A 14,199-nucleotide genomic window follows, 5' to 3' on the forward strand; every position below is an offset into this window, starting at 1 on the left:
CTGCAGCATTGCATACAAAACCTACAAAATACAGTCAACATCGAGATTGGAACATGGTGGCTTTTGCTATTTTCAATGAAAGTATCTGAGTTTTCAAGTGTATTTAAACACAAGCTGTCATTCCATCGAAGTCTCAGTCCATATCACAAAAAAACGACTTGTGTTCATGAATACCTAACTTGTGGTGGAGGTTGATGACACTGTAACATGTTAGAATAAAGTTCCATGTTGAAGGCACTTGTCAGGGTTGTTTGTGAGGAGCTGACTCCAGAGCTCCAAGTCCATAACCACCCTCTCCAGAATCTTCAGTACAAGAGGTCAAAGTCACAAATCATACATCATACACAGTCCAGAACATCTACCAAAAAACTGACATTCTTTTTAAAAGAACGTTACCAGATACGCATATTATAAAACAACTGTTTAGTTCTTTGATGACAAAAAATGAGGCAGCGATAAGGTAGCCTACAAAACATTTCTCCTTATGATCTTAAATTTTTTACGTGCAAATGATAAAGAAAGACTTGACGTCTTGCTCCGTTCAACCGCATCATACACAGTCCAGAACGCATTTAGGGTAAAGACTTCTGAGGAAGATCATGCAGGGACACCACAATAAGGGTTTGTGGGTCGGATATTTTTTACTGCTTGTTTATGGCAGATTAAATTCAGGGCAGAGTCAAGCCGGGCTCATTAACCCTCTTCATGTGGAGTGGCTTTCCATACAACCGACTGCACGTGCAGAAGAAAAACTCAGTGAGGTTAAACAACTCAAAAATGATGTGACATGTGTAGAATCAAGCAATCATTAAATATTTCTTCACTTTACAATATACATTGTACTGCATTTGAAATTTAAAACGTGTTAGAAATGGATCACTGATTTTCGGTTCTTCAAGAAAATCTGCAAGGCAATCCGCAAATCTGCAAAGCCTGAAATATAATGAAAATAAACTGTTCCCAGAGAAATAAGGATTATCATATATACCTATAATCTAACCAATAAAATGGATCTCCAACTTTTTTCTTTCTTCAATAAACCATCTTAACGACGGCGTTCTATCATTCTGCAAAGTTTAAACCGTATTGTAAGTGATGTGAGGGAAAACATGCACACTAATGTTGCGTAAATGCAGCACGTGATTGCACCTGCAGCATTGACCGGAGCTGCCAATTTCACTTGTGTAACCTCGTAACAGCTCCAGAAACTTTAAAAATCCGACCCCTCCTCTCTGTAGGCTACAGAATGCGAGGAAAACAACGTGAGTGTGATTGTTTGGTACACTCCACGGTACCTGGTCCAATGTAGCCTTCGTTAGATCTATTTTAAATGACGGATTGTCAAGAGTCTTATACATTCCATTAAACCTGAATAGTTTGTGTTTGACAGTTTGCCATAATGCAGGTACTATCCGTAAACGCTTTTCCTTTTTCATACTCACAGTTATGTTTCCTTTGCTTTATTTTGCAAACCATTCTAGCACAATCGAACCCCGGGCCAAGGCCAGCACACACTAGTGCGATTAGACCGAGTTTCACGTGGGAAAACAACGGACGCGTCTTCAGCTTGTTTAGTCGGGGTTCTAAGTATGTTCCACCGGGCGTGAGGGCACGCGAAACGGGTCCCCAGAGCTCAGCTGTAGTAATCAGTGACAATAACGACGCCTCCGAAGCGCTGAACACAACCTCCATCCATGCGCAAAGCCAGGAGTCAAGAAGCTCTCCAAGACGGCCACTGGTCAGGACGCAGGGCTTCCCCTCGAGATCACCGGGACAGGAGCAACAGGACCTCGACACGCCCGGTGACATAGCGCATCCTTCCACTTCTCCATCAATGCGGAATGTTGGAGGTGACATAATGGTCGGTGATGATCCATATGATCCATACAAGTCCCTCACCAATCCATATTACAACTATTACGATGCTTATTATTATCGGCCCAGATATAGGACCCGGGAAAGAGAGCGTCCAAGCTCAAACTCTGTCCAGCACGGTAAGATGTTATTTCATGTCAAACTATCGAACAGACTTTCCATGTGAGTAGCTTGTAACTTTTAAACATAATGACGGTCAGGACAGAATAGAGTGGACTGCGTCCATATAGATATTGATCACCTGTGTTTCAATGGTTAACAGGTCTCCCAGACCTAGTGCCTGATCCCCATTACGTCCAGATATCGACTTATGTGCAGAGATCTGCCATGTATAACCTCCGTTGTGCTGCAGAGGAAAACTGCCTTTCTAGGTAAGGCAAAAAATCCTATATATATATAGTGTATATATATAAATAATTATAATTCATGTACATTTGTGTTTTGTGTTGAGTGTGTCGTGTGTTGTGTTTGCTTAGGGATACATAAAATCCTTTAAGTTGGGTGACAGTGTATGGTAGTAACTTTTTGATCTTTGTTCAACATTTTTGTATCGCCTATCTTTGTCTCATGACAATGATCTAATTATGCTGTGTGCAGATTTCAGCTTAATTATTGTCTGAGCATTTTCACCCTTGTAAATAAAGCACAGAAAAGTACACTGCTGACACCTATCAATCACTATTTCAACAGCTCAGCCGCATCGGCTCAAGATTATGATACACGAGTGCTCTTGCGCTTCCCAGGGCGTATTAAGAACCAAGGCTCCGCAGACTTCCGGCCAAGCCAACCACGCTATGCTTGGCAGTGGCATGCCTGTCATAGGTGAGTGTACAAAGTTCTTCCACCAGTCATATTATCATGTTCTACAAAACATTCAGTTCCTGTACATTGAAGGATTGTTAGAGATAGTGTAGCCTCAGGGTAGTTCTGTTTAAGGTGCACCTGGCACACCAAGCTTTGGTAGCGGTCGAGAATAGTCACTTGACCACCATACTGATGGTAGCTTGAATTCCTCCTTTGGTGTTACCAAATGGCAGGCTACAGCCAGCTCCCAGAGACCACTCCCCTTCCCCTGGCTGGCCATGCCTCCGTCAGGGACAAAAGCACTTACAAAACAAAAACAAACAAGGCTGACTTTCAAGTCAGTTTTTATTGCACAAGCAATTCACTGCAACACACACGTGTTATATATGATAGGCGATCCAGGACACACACACAGGGTGAACTCACCCTCTGCTTTTAACCCATCCCGGATCGTCCTTCCTCCAGGGTCCTCCAGGAGCAGTGGGCAGCTTTTTTTTTTTTTTCCAGCGCCCGGGGACCAAGTAAACCATCCGTCTCAGTCAGGGACGGACAGGAGTGTTCTGTCTTATTTTTTTGCATGTTTTTCTGCTGGGGTCTTTAGTGGAGGAAACCCCTTGTGAACACAGGGAGAACATGGAAACTCCACACAGAAAGGCCCGGGAGATAGCCCACCTGAGCACTGAAGGTCTGGGGAGGACCTGCCCCCCAGAGCCAACAGCGCCCCATGCAGGAATCGAACCCATGACCTTCTTGCTGTGAGGCAGCAGTGCAAGCCACTGAGCCACCGTGCCACGCACTGTGCTCTTCCACACCCACCAGCAGAGCTGAGCCTTTGTCCTAGCACATGTGGCAAGAAAAATATTATGAAAGAAGTGTTGTGTGTAACCCTACATTGAAAGATAATTCAACTGCAAAAGTTGAGAACACCTCCACAAGCTATCTTATGGGTAATCATTCTATCTTGTGTTAGGTGGGGTGTTGCATGATGCCAATAGTGATTTATTATGAACTATCATGCGGAGTTGATTGGGTTACTTAAAGCATTCATTAAAAGCCCTCATAAAAAGACTGAAGGTGGTAAATGGTCTGATGAATGACTCAGCGATGACCCTATACCCAGCTAGAGATCCTGTTCCACTCAGCAGCAGGATCTCTCTCTTCTCTCCACTCCCCAGCAGGATATCTCTCCTCCTCCACTCCCCTGCAGGATATCTCTCTTCTCTCCACTCCCCTGCAGGATCTCTCTCTTCTCTCCACTCCCCCCTCTCTTCTCTCCACTCTGCCTGGCTTCTCTTTCCATTCTCCATCAGTCTCAGCTGCAGGGCCCACACTGTGGCTTTCATAACTAATCACTGTCTACTGTTAATGATTCATGGGGTCACAAAGCCTGAGATACATTTCAAATCAATTATCAAATAGAAATATACCCCCCCCACCCCCCCCACCCCCCACACACACACACACACACACACACTATTGTTCCCTCAAAGTGTGGAGACATTATATTGATTTATTTTTTAATCTTCCTAATATATTTCTGCTATGTTCTTATTTGCCATCTGCCCCTATCCAGCCACTTCCACAGCATGGATGAGTTCTGCCACTATGAGCTGCTGGATGGCAGCACGCAGGCTCGTGTGGCGGAGGGTCACAAGGCCAGTTTCTGCCTGGAGGACACCTCCTGTGACCCGGGCTACTACCGCCGCTTTGCCTGCACCTCTCACACGCAGGTAGCTATTACCCAGCATGCAATTACACAGATTATCCACTGGTGTCTGTGGCCACGCCTGCACAATGGCTAACCTTCGTCTCCTAGTTCTTTTGATGTAAACACTCATTTGGAGTGGAGAACTTTCATAATGTAAAACCAGGCTAAGCGATAGGAACTACTGAAACAGTAAGAACTTTCATAATGTAAAACCAGGCTAAGCAATAAGAACTACTAAAACAGTAAGAACTTTCATAATGTAAAACAAGGCTAAGCGATAAGAACTACTGAAACAGTAAGAACTTTCATAATGTAAAACAAGGCTAAGCGATAATAACTACTGAAACAGTAAGAACTTTCATAATGTAAAACAAGGCTAAGCGATAAGAATTACTGAAACAGTGCGCGTGAATCATCATGTATGTTTTCACTGGTGTTCAGGTGGGGCTCTGTTATCTTTGACAGTGTTAATAATGTTACGCTTTTTGGGTTTGGCATTTATTATAAGAGTAATAACAATGACTCAGAATAATGCACAGGACAGTGGCCTAAAAAGGATTGTGATTCTGTTTGTGCTCTTTTGTTAATTATATAAATATTCTGTTTGTGCTCTTTCGTTAATTTTTATATAAATTGCGGTTTGCGCAGGGCTTGAGTCCAGGCTGTTATGACACCTACAATGCAGACATTGACTGCCAGTGGATCGATATCACTGATGTCAGGCCAGGGAGATACATTCTAAAGGTTTGTACTTATGTTTAAGACTTAGAAATTCCGCTAAATGTTATCAAGTAAACCAAGTTATTGATGTACTGGAAATCACTACCAGAAAAGGATGTGAGTCATTTGCTTTCCATTCGGTTTCAGATCACTGTGAATCCACGGGGTCAAGTTCCAGAGTCGGACTTTAGTAATAATGTTATGCGCTGTGATATTCAGTACACAGGCAACTACGCTCATGCCACAGGGTGTCACGTATCTCAGTAAGTAATGCTAGTTCTCTAGCTCTGTGGTCATACTTAATCTGAAGGTTGGTTCAGATAAACTAGAGGTCTATATTTTAAATTGTGCATGTCTCGTTGTTTTTGATGAATGTACACATATTAGTGTTTCCTGCAATAATATTGCGTTGGATATTGTATCATATTTAATGTATGCCATTTCCTTTACAGATTTTGAGCCTTTGAAGTGTTCCTTTATGTGGGAAGAACATCTTAAAAAGCCTGAACTGCCTTTGTGTAAAAAGCTACCTCTTGGAGAGCTATCAGAAGGAAGGTGGGATGGAGTAATTACAACTAGGAAACAAATAATCCCAAGAGCAGGAAAGACACATCACCTGAAGACATATATTTGTTTCTTTGAAAGTATTCTGACTCCAATTGTTTATAGTTTTACCACACCATTTTCAGTTTTATTCATTTTATGAGCAGGACTTGAAATCAAAGACACAATGTTTTAATACATTTATTTTAAAGGACAACCTTCACTTTCAATTTTTTTTCAGGAGGTACATGTATTTATTGTTTATTCAGAAACAGTATTTGTTTAGATCAGATTTCTATTTCAAGAAGCTAGTTTTTTAGCAAACAAATAGTATACGTATATGTTAAAACAATCAAACAATTGTAGTGTAGATCCGAAGCTGATATATTGTAGATTTCATAGTAAGGCCTCTTTCCTTTTTCAGAAAATTATTAATTGCATGTGACATTCTAATTTCTGTTGTTGTTTTTAACAACTAATTCTAGCAGTAACAGCCTTGAAGCAATGTTCAAAAGTTTGGGGTCACTTTTTTCAAATGTTCTTGTTTTCCATGAAAACATATATGAAATGAGTTTGAATAGAAAATAAAGCACTACGAATAAGGAATATAGTTGTTGACAAAAAAAAGATGTTTTCATGGAAAGTGACCCCAAAGTTTTGAACAGCAGAGTATATCTATAAATATGTATCTTTTCAAAACTATTAAGACAACTATGCATAAAGTGTTTCTTTATATTTATGCTGGTGCTATCATTATGACACCAAAATAATGACTAGTATGATGATGATATATATATATAAACAATCAATACTTGAATAAAAGCTGTTCTGACAGTGTATAGTCCATTTTTTCCCCTTATTCCATTATGTAAGCTTCAGTGTCAGAACTGAGGTTTCATTTAAGAATTTATGCTGGCTATAATTGTGTCTTTGCTGTATCAAGAATAACCATTATGTTTTGGAAGTTAATACAATGAAATACTGTTGACTGTTAAAATTATTTTACAATGGCTGTTTTGCTGTATTTTTAATGAGAGATAGCTAATATATAACTGTCCACTCAGAAGAAGTAAGTGAGCACCAGCACCCTGATGACTCCTGACCATTCAGTCATGTTACTGTGAGTGTGATTGCACAAGGTGGGAGGGTAGATGATTGGTATACCCAGAATCATTACTTATCGATAATAGTCGATAATCGATAATAGGAATAGCCTACTAATGAGATTGTTTAAAAACCAGGCAAACGGCACCGTTACTCAACGAAAAAGTAAAGGTCCTGGTATTAACCAATCGATAATTTATAGTACTTCCGTGGAAAAGGATTGTTTTTCTGTTCAGGTCAGGTGACTGGTCTTAACCAATCATTGATTAGTATTACTTTTCGGGTATACGGATTGTCTACCCTTCCACCCATCCTTTACCGACACAAGTCAGCCATGTGAAACGCTCTCTTGTAAAGCATTATGAGCAATACAAAAACAATACAATCAATTTAACATTATGGCTATGCCTGGGGGGCCTGTTGAGGTGAGGCATATAAGGAAGGGGGAACAGTAGGGCTCAACGTAGGAGAGAGTTAGTCCCATATAGCCTACTTATAGGCTACTACAAATGTCTATGGTTAGTCCTAGGAGAGAGTTAGTCCCATAGACCCACTGTAAAATGTTACCAGAGTTTTACAATATTTAACTGATATATTTCACAATAAATCATCGTATTATTACTTTACAGGCTTTGACTGTAATAATCACAGTGTCATGTTGTAATGTAGACTTTACTGTGAAATCAATGTAGACACAGTAAGTTACTGTGAAAAAAACGATACCGGGATTTCACAGCATTGTATAGGGTTATTTCACAGTAAAATACTCTATTCAAATCATCCTTTGTGATAACCCAATACATTACTGTAAATTTGAATTGCACTTGCACTACGCTGGATTGTGGGCTCAAGAAGACAAGAAGAGACAGTTGAATCCACGGTGACTACAGACAGGCAGCACATGATAGAAGAGCGCGAAGGTGGATGCAGTACATTATAGAAGATAAAGGTAAGATTGACAGAGAGCTTGTCACAACTCTATAATATTATCTCCCTCTGGAACGAAATACTGTTTTCTGATTGGCTAATGGGGTGTACATTAAGTTCGTGGAACTGCACACCTTGGACGTAGTCCCAGTAGAAAAGTTAAATCGCCGTTCCATATCAATGCTCTTGAATGGTTACCATTGACAACCAACGTAACGTTTATTTTTTGACAGCTAGGATAATTTGAACCAAGATGGCGCCGTGTTGGGACAAGTTAGTGGGCAATGTTTTATGTCAATTAAGCTATCTACACGACTTTTTATATGTCTAAATTGACTCAGTTAGTTGTTTATGTTCTACACGGATGTTGCAGAGTATTGTAATTCTTAACTGAAAGTCTCGAATATTATTTGTAGGCGGCTGTTAGCGCTTAGAAAAAAACACCATTGAAACAGATGGTAGCTCACACGGCTAACTAGCAGGCTCGATTGTGAGCCTTCGACCAAAATTACTAAACTTGACCTCCCTGCTGCTCTGTCCAACTTCACCATCAACGGAAACGTGGAGTTCAACTATAAATAGTAAAACCTTATGAACAATACCTGTGTCCGTGTGTCCGTTTACTTTACAGAGGTGAGCTCATGAGTGTCACTTTGCAGCAACGCCCGGGGAAACTAAAGGTCCAGTTCCACGCACTACTTTCTCACTACTTTCTCTAACGGGAGCACTAGGCTTCAAATCAAGAATTCACCAGGTTATTTTGCATATTAAATGTCCTAAAGATAAAGTAAATTCTAAATAATAATAACAATAATAATAAAAACATTTTTGGATGTTGTAAACGGGAGATAAGCGGGATAACGGCCTCCGAGCTGTGCAGTTCTACGAAGTTAATGGACTTCGCGGACCAACACCACTCCGCTCCGCGTCGTGGTGTTCTTTGCCCCGCAGCGTCCATTAACTTCGTAGAACTTTACAGCTCGTCGGCCGTTATCCCTTACATAACGTTCGTTGTCTGGGTTAGTAAATGAACGATCTTTTGGATCAAGGTCAGGTCACTTATGAACCACCTTTTAAGAAATTCCAAAAGCTGTTTTCTCCGCGAAGCTTTGCCTCACAGAGAAGAAACTTATCTTTGTAAAATTCTAATTGTGAGTTTCCATTTAACGTTAATGGTCTCCACATGTCCACATAGTGTGTTAGTTATTTGACGGAGAATACGCGAATTAGCGTGAAAGTTTAAGTTAGCTAATGTTAACCTCCAGCTACAGCAACCAGCTAAGTCATTTTAAACCATTTTTTACCCCGCGAAGATTTTCCTCACAGACAAGTAATTGATAGTTGTTTTGGATGTGTAGTTGTTTTGGAAAGCTCAAATGATGTGTTCTCATTTAATGTTGTCCACATGTCCAGGTATAGAGTGTCTAATTCGACTGAGAATACAGAAATAAGCGTGAAAGTTATAGTAAGCTAACGTTAGCCTCCAGCTAAGTCATTTTAAAGCCATTTTCCCCGCCAAGAAAGTAAGCTAACATTAGCCTCCAGATGCAGCAACTAGGTCATGTCATTTCAAAGGAGCTAATTTTAGCCTCCTGATTTGCGTTGCTTATATCAATCTTGCTTGACTTTCAATACTAATTTATTCGGTGCATGTGCATGTGCCTTGGATAAACAATGCCATATTAAATCTGTAAAACTGAAAGTTGTCTTTTCTTATTGTTTACAGGTGCTTCTTGGGCATCAACCCAGAGCAAGGCTCGAAGAAGAGGCGTGGAGGGATAAATGCAAATGTCAGCAAACTCCATAGAAAGCTTGTCGACTTCGAGTGGTCATTACAGTGCATGAAATGCCCTGTATTGTTATTCCTAGGCTTCTTCTTCTTCTTCTTCTTCTTCTTCTTCTTCTTAAGCCCAATTAATACTTCGGTAGAAGACACTTTTGAAAAGGTCGCTGACACAAATGACGTCATGTAAGACACTTTAAACCGTCGTTTCTACTGGCGCTCAATTCGTCACAAATACCCCTTTTCCACCAAAGCTGGTTCTGGGCTGGTTCTGGGCTGGTTCCGGGCTGGTTCTGGGCTCTTTGGTTTTCCACCGAAAAAAACCTGGCTCCGGTTCCAAAAAACAGGTTCCAACTCAGCACCAACTTTTAGGTGGGCCAGAAAACAAGAACCAGTGACGTCGGGGTTCGTCCCTGGGTTATGGGCGGAGCTACCCCACCAGAAACAGAAATTTCCGCCGCCATTTTTTCCCCACCGTCAACTGAGTGAAAACGGTGAAAACGTAAATGAAAAATCCAAGGACAACAGACCAAATAACAAATTAAAAATAATAAAGAAAGCTTTCATTCATCAAAATGTTTTGGTTTGTCTGCCTAGTATACATTGATGTTTAAATCGGACTTGTTTTTTGTGTATGTTATCACACTTAAAATTAGCTGTTGACCTAGCAAGTTTGTGTAGCAGTTAGCTAACTAGCACTACCTGCCTTGAGGTACTGCTACAGTTGTTATGCTAGTCAACTCAATTGCCTTTCGTTTGATCTACGTGAGGAAATATAGAAAACCCGTAGTTGTATCATTAACTGACACCGTAATGTTGTGCTGATTTTGTATTGTTTGTACTGAAGAAGACGTGCCACTTGAAAACATAAACAAAATTCATGTAGCAGCTTGCTAGCTAGCTGCCGTGAGGTATTGCTACAGTTATGGCAACTAGTAAGCATATATCAGTTGTAGCTAGTCAACTCCCGTCATGAACTTCATTGTCAGTTGTTTGATCTACGTGGGAAAATATAGAAAACCCATTGCCAAGTTAAGCTTGTATGGTACTGCATGGTATTAAAAAAAAGTTTTATCGACATTTGTTTGCCTTCTCCCTGGAAGAAAACCACTCGTGAATAACTAGTAACATGTCAAAACATTCGAAAATGTTCAGTTAGGAGTAGGGATGCAAATTATCGATTAATTCATTAATCATTAGTTGATAATCTTATCGATCGACTTTCGATTAATTGATAAGCGGCGTTTTTCACCTGAGTTTCAGTGCTTCAATAGGGCCTTTAAAAATAGGCCCTATTATTATTATATTACATTACATTATGATAATTCTATTATATTCTATTATACATTCCTCAAGTAATTATGCATTAGGAAAAGAAAGCAGAAAAGTTTTTTTATGGTATAACAAAATCCATTCATTAATTTAAAAAAAAAAAAAAAAAATTATGGACTGGCTCAGTTCTTGCATTTGAAACAGACATAAAACAAAAAAGAATAGAAGAAATTAAATAGAGCCAAACAGAATATTATTGAGCCTATAGATTATGAAGAAACTGCATCTAGGCTATTACAAGCTAAACAGCCAACACAACTCTCTGAAGTTTAACTCGCGCTCACGGTAGTGAGGGATAGAGTAACTTTACATTCTTAATGACAAGCCATCAGGCAAAGGTAAGCTAGCCTGCTAACGAGCTAGGTATCTAATCATTAAGCCTGAGTGAGCTAGTCCGCTATCAAGCTAAATAGCCAACTCAACTCTTACTTACTTACTTACTCTCATGAGCCAAACTCGCGGGCACACGTTAGCGCGGGAGTAGACAGAGATATTCACATTCATAGCAAGGTGAGCTAGCCCGCTAACGAGCTAGGTAGCTAACTCTATGAAGTCTCAGTGAGCTAGCCCGCTAACGAGCTATTAGCTAACCTGAGTTTTAAGACTATAAGCCATAACTCGCGGCAGTAAGCGAGAGAAGGTATAATACAGTGTAGCTGTGATTTTTAGGTTGACCAGGTGAACTGGTGGTGCCATGCAGGACAGAAGCATGCACGGTGTTCAAATGGTAACTGAGTGAGCTAGTGGAACTATTGTATTTCAATACCGCATTACACAGAGAACATTTGTTTTCAACCGGTCTCTCGCGCTAGCGCCCTCTAGCGATTAATCGTGATTAATACATTTTGATCGAGCAACCTCTTAATCGACAATTAATCTAAAGTCGATTAATCATTTGCATCCCTAGTTAGGAGGCGTATGACGTGATTTAAAGACGTAGCTAGCCCTACTCTGGCTCTCAGTCGGTGGAAAAGCGAGCCGGTTCCAAGATAAGAACCAGCACCGAACCGCATAAGCACCAGCCCAGAACCAGCCCAGAGCCAGCTTTGGTGGAAAAGGGGTAAAAGTGTCGCGCAAGTGTGATTGGCTAGATACAACTGGCCCCGGTGCCTGCTAATATGACGAGCCCTGTCAGTGGCATAAAGTAGATGGGCTAGTTTACTAGTCAGGCATGAGGCGCGAACATGAGGCTTCTTATTCTTCTTACCTTTTTCTGCGATTAATTCAGCTCGAACCGCTTAACGTAGAAACTTCATTCAAACTTTGTCGCGTAGGTCTTGTAAAGGACACTTATGCTATGTATTTTTCACTTTTCTAAACTTTATACTTTTTAAGTTATTAAAGAAAAACGAATCTAAATTTTCCCATTGACTTACATTGGGCCATTATGACATCATAATAGGGTCATTAAACTGGCTTGCACCTGTGCTTCACTGACACCTGCGGCAAGCCTCCAAGGGTCCTCTTCTCTCTGTACCTCTCCATTCAACTGTATAACTAGGAATATTAATAGACACCTTCCATACTGTACTTTTTTTCTCTCTCTCCTTCTTTCTCTCTATCACTCTCACTCTACTTTCTCTCACACTCCATCTCTCTGCTTCACTCTTTTTTTTCTCCTTCTTTCAACATTTTCACTCTCTCTTTACTGTCTTTATCCAGAGCCACTCTTGTTCACTCTTCTTTCCTTACTTTGTTTCTTCCTCTCTTCTTTCCTTTCTTCTTTCCTTCTTTCTACTCTTCTTTACTTTCTTCTTTCCTTCTTCCACTCTTCTTTCCTTTCTTCTTCCCTTCTTCCACTCTTCTTACCTTTTTCCTTTCTTCTTTCCTTCTTTCACTCTTCTTTCTTTTCTTCTTATCTTCTTCGGCTCTTCTTCCCTTCTTCCACTCTTCTTCTCTTTCTTCACTCTTCTTTCCTTCTTCCACTTTTATTTCCTTCTTCTACTCTTCATTCCTTCTTCCACTCTAATTTCCTTTCTTCACTCTTCTTTCCTTTCTTCTTCCCTTCTTCCACTCTTCTTTCTTTCTTCCACTCTTCTTTCCTTTCTTCACTCTTCTTTCCTTTCTTCTTTCCTTCTTCCACTCTTCTTTCCTTCTTTTACTGTTCTTTCCTTTTCTTTTCTTTTATTCGTTCTTTCTTAACTTTTGCATTTCATGCACTGGTATTTCCTTCAGGAAATGCATTTTCTAGTTATGTCAGTGTGATTAGCTATATAGACGGCACGCGCCGTTGATTTTCAAAAAGTAGAATGTAGTGGCAGAAAAATGTCGTTAGCGCCTCTCCCATTATGACGAACTCGCCGACTGTTCGCCTGAAGTATAAACACACCTGGCCTGGAAGACGGCCTGTGTCGGCGACCTTTTCAAAAGTGTCTTCTACCGAAGTATAAATTGGGCTTTATTCTTCTCACCTTTTTCTGCGATTAATTCAGCCCGAACCTCTTAACGTAGAAACTACATTCAAACTTTGTCATGTAGGTCTTGTAAAGGACACTTATGCTATGTATTTTTCACTTTTCTAAACTTTATACTTTTTAAGATATTAAATAAAACAAATCTAAATTTTCCCATTGACTTACATTGGGCCATTATGACATCATAACAGGGTCTTTAAACTGGCTTGCACCTGTGCTTCACTGACAGCTGCGCCAAATCCAAGGAACCTCTTCTCTGTCCCTCTCAATTTAACTGTAACTAGGAACATTAAGACACCTTCCAGTCTCTACTTTTTTTTCTCTCCATCTCTCCATCTTTCTCTCTATCCCTCTCAGTCTACTTTCTCTCACACTCAATCTCTCTTCTTCACTCCATTTTTATCTCCTCTTTTCAATATTTTCACTCTCTTTTTCTCTTTCACTCTTGTTCACTCTTCTTTCCTTCTTCCACTCTTCTTTCCTTCTTCCACTCTTCTTTCCTTCTTTCACTTTTCTTTCCTTTCTTCACTCTCCTTTCTTCTTTCCTTCTTTCACTCTTCTTTCTTTTCTTCTTTCCTTCTAAAACTATGATTTCCTTCTTTCACTCTTCTTTCCTTTCTTCACTCTTCTTTCTTTTTTTCTTCCACTCTTCTTTCCTTTCTTCACTCTTCTTTCTTTTCTTCTTTCCTTATTTCACTCTTCTTTCCTTCTTCCTCTCTTCTCTCCTTTCTTCACTCTTCTTTCCTTTCTTCTTTCCTTTCTTCTTTCCTTCTTTCACTCTTCTTTCTTTTCTTCTTCCTTTCCTGACTTTTGCATTAAATGCACTGGTATTTCCTTCAGGAAATGCATTTTCTAGTTGTTTTTGCATTTTTTTTTTGGTAATTGCATTTCATTTTTGTTTATATTGTATATGTTCCTAAGGTTTTGTTCATATTTTATATGGTCTGTAGACAGACAGAGTTATTTAGGAGAGTCTACGTTCTGGAGTG

General features: G+C 40.0%; 1 protein-coding gene across 1 annotated transcript; it reads left to right on the forward strand.

Annotated features, from left to right (window-relative positions):
• Nucleotides 1-1,858: 1,858 nt before the first annotated feature.
• lox (lysyl oxidase) lies at nt 1,859-5,374 on the forward strand (the record flags this gene model as incomplete). The annotated part of the gene is made up of 6 exons (XM_080854412.1): nt 1,859-1,994; nt 2,138-2,246; nt 2,566-2,697; nt 4,253-4,409; nt 5,036-5,131; nt 5,255-5,374. 6 exons carry the CDS (start codon nt 1,859-1,861, stop codon nt 5,372-5,374), a joined length of 750 nt encoding a protein of 249 aa, XP_080710538.1.
• Between the last annotated feature and the right edge of the window lie 8,825 nt (nt 5,375-14,199).

Source organism: Sprattus sprattus (genome assembly GCF_963457725.1).
Source record: "Sprattus sprattus genome assembly, chromosome: 16".
NCBI lineage: Eukaryota > Metazoa > Chordata > Actinopteri > Clupeiformes > Clupeidae > Sprattus > Sprattus sprattus.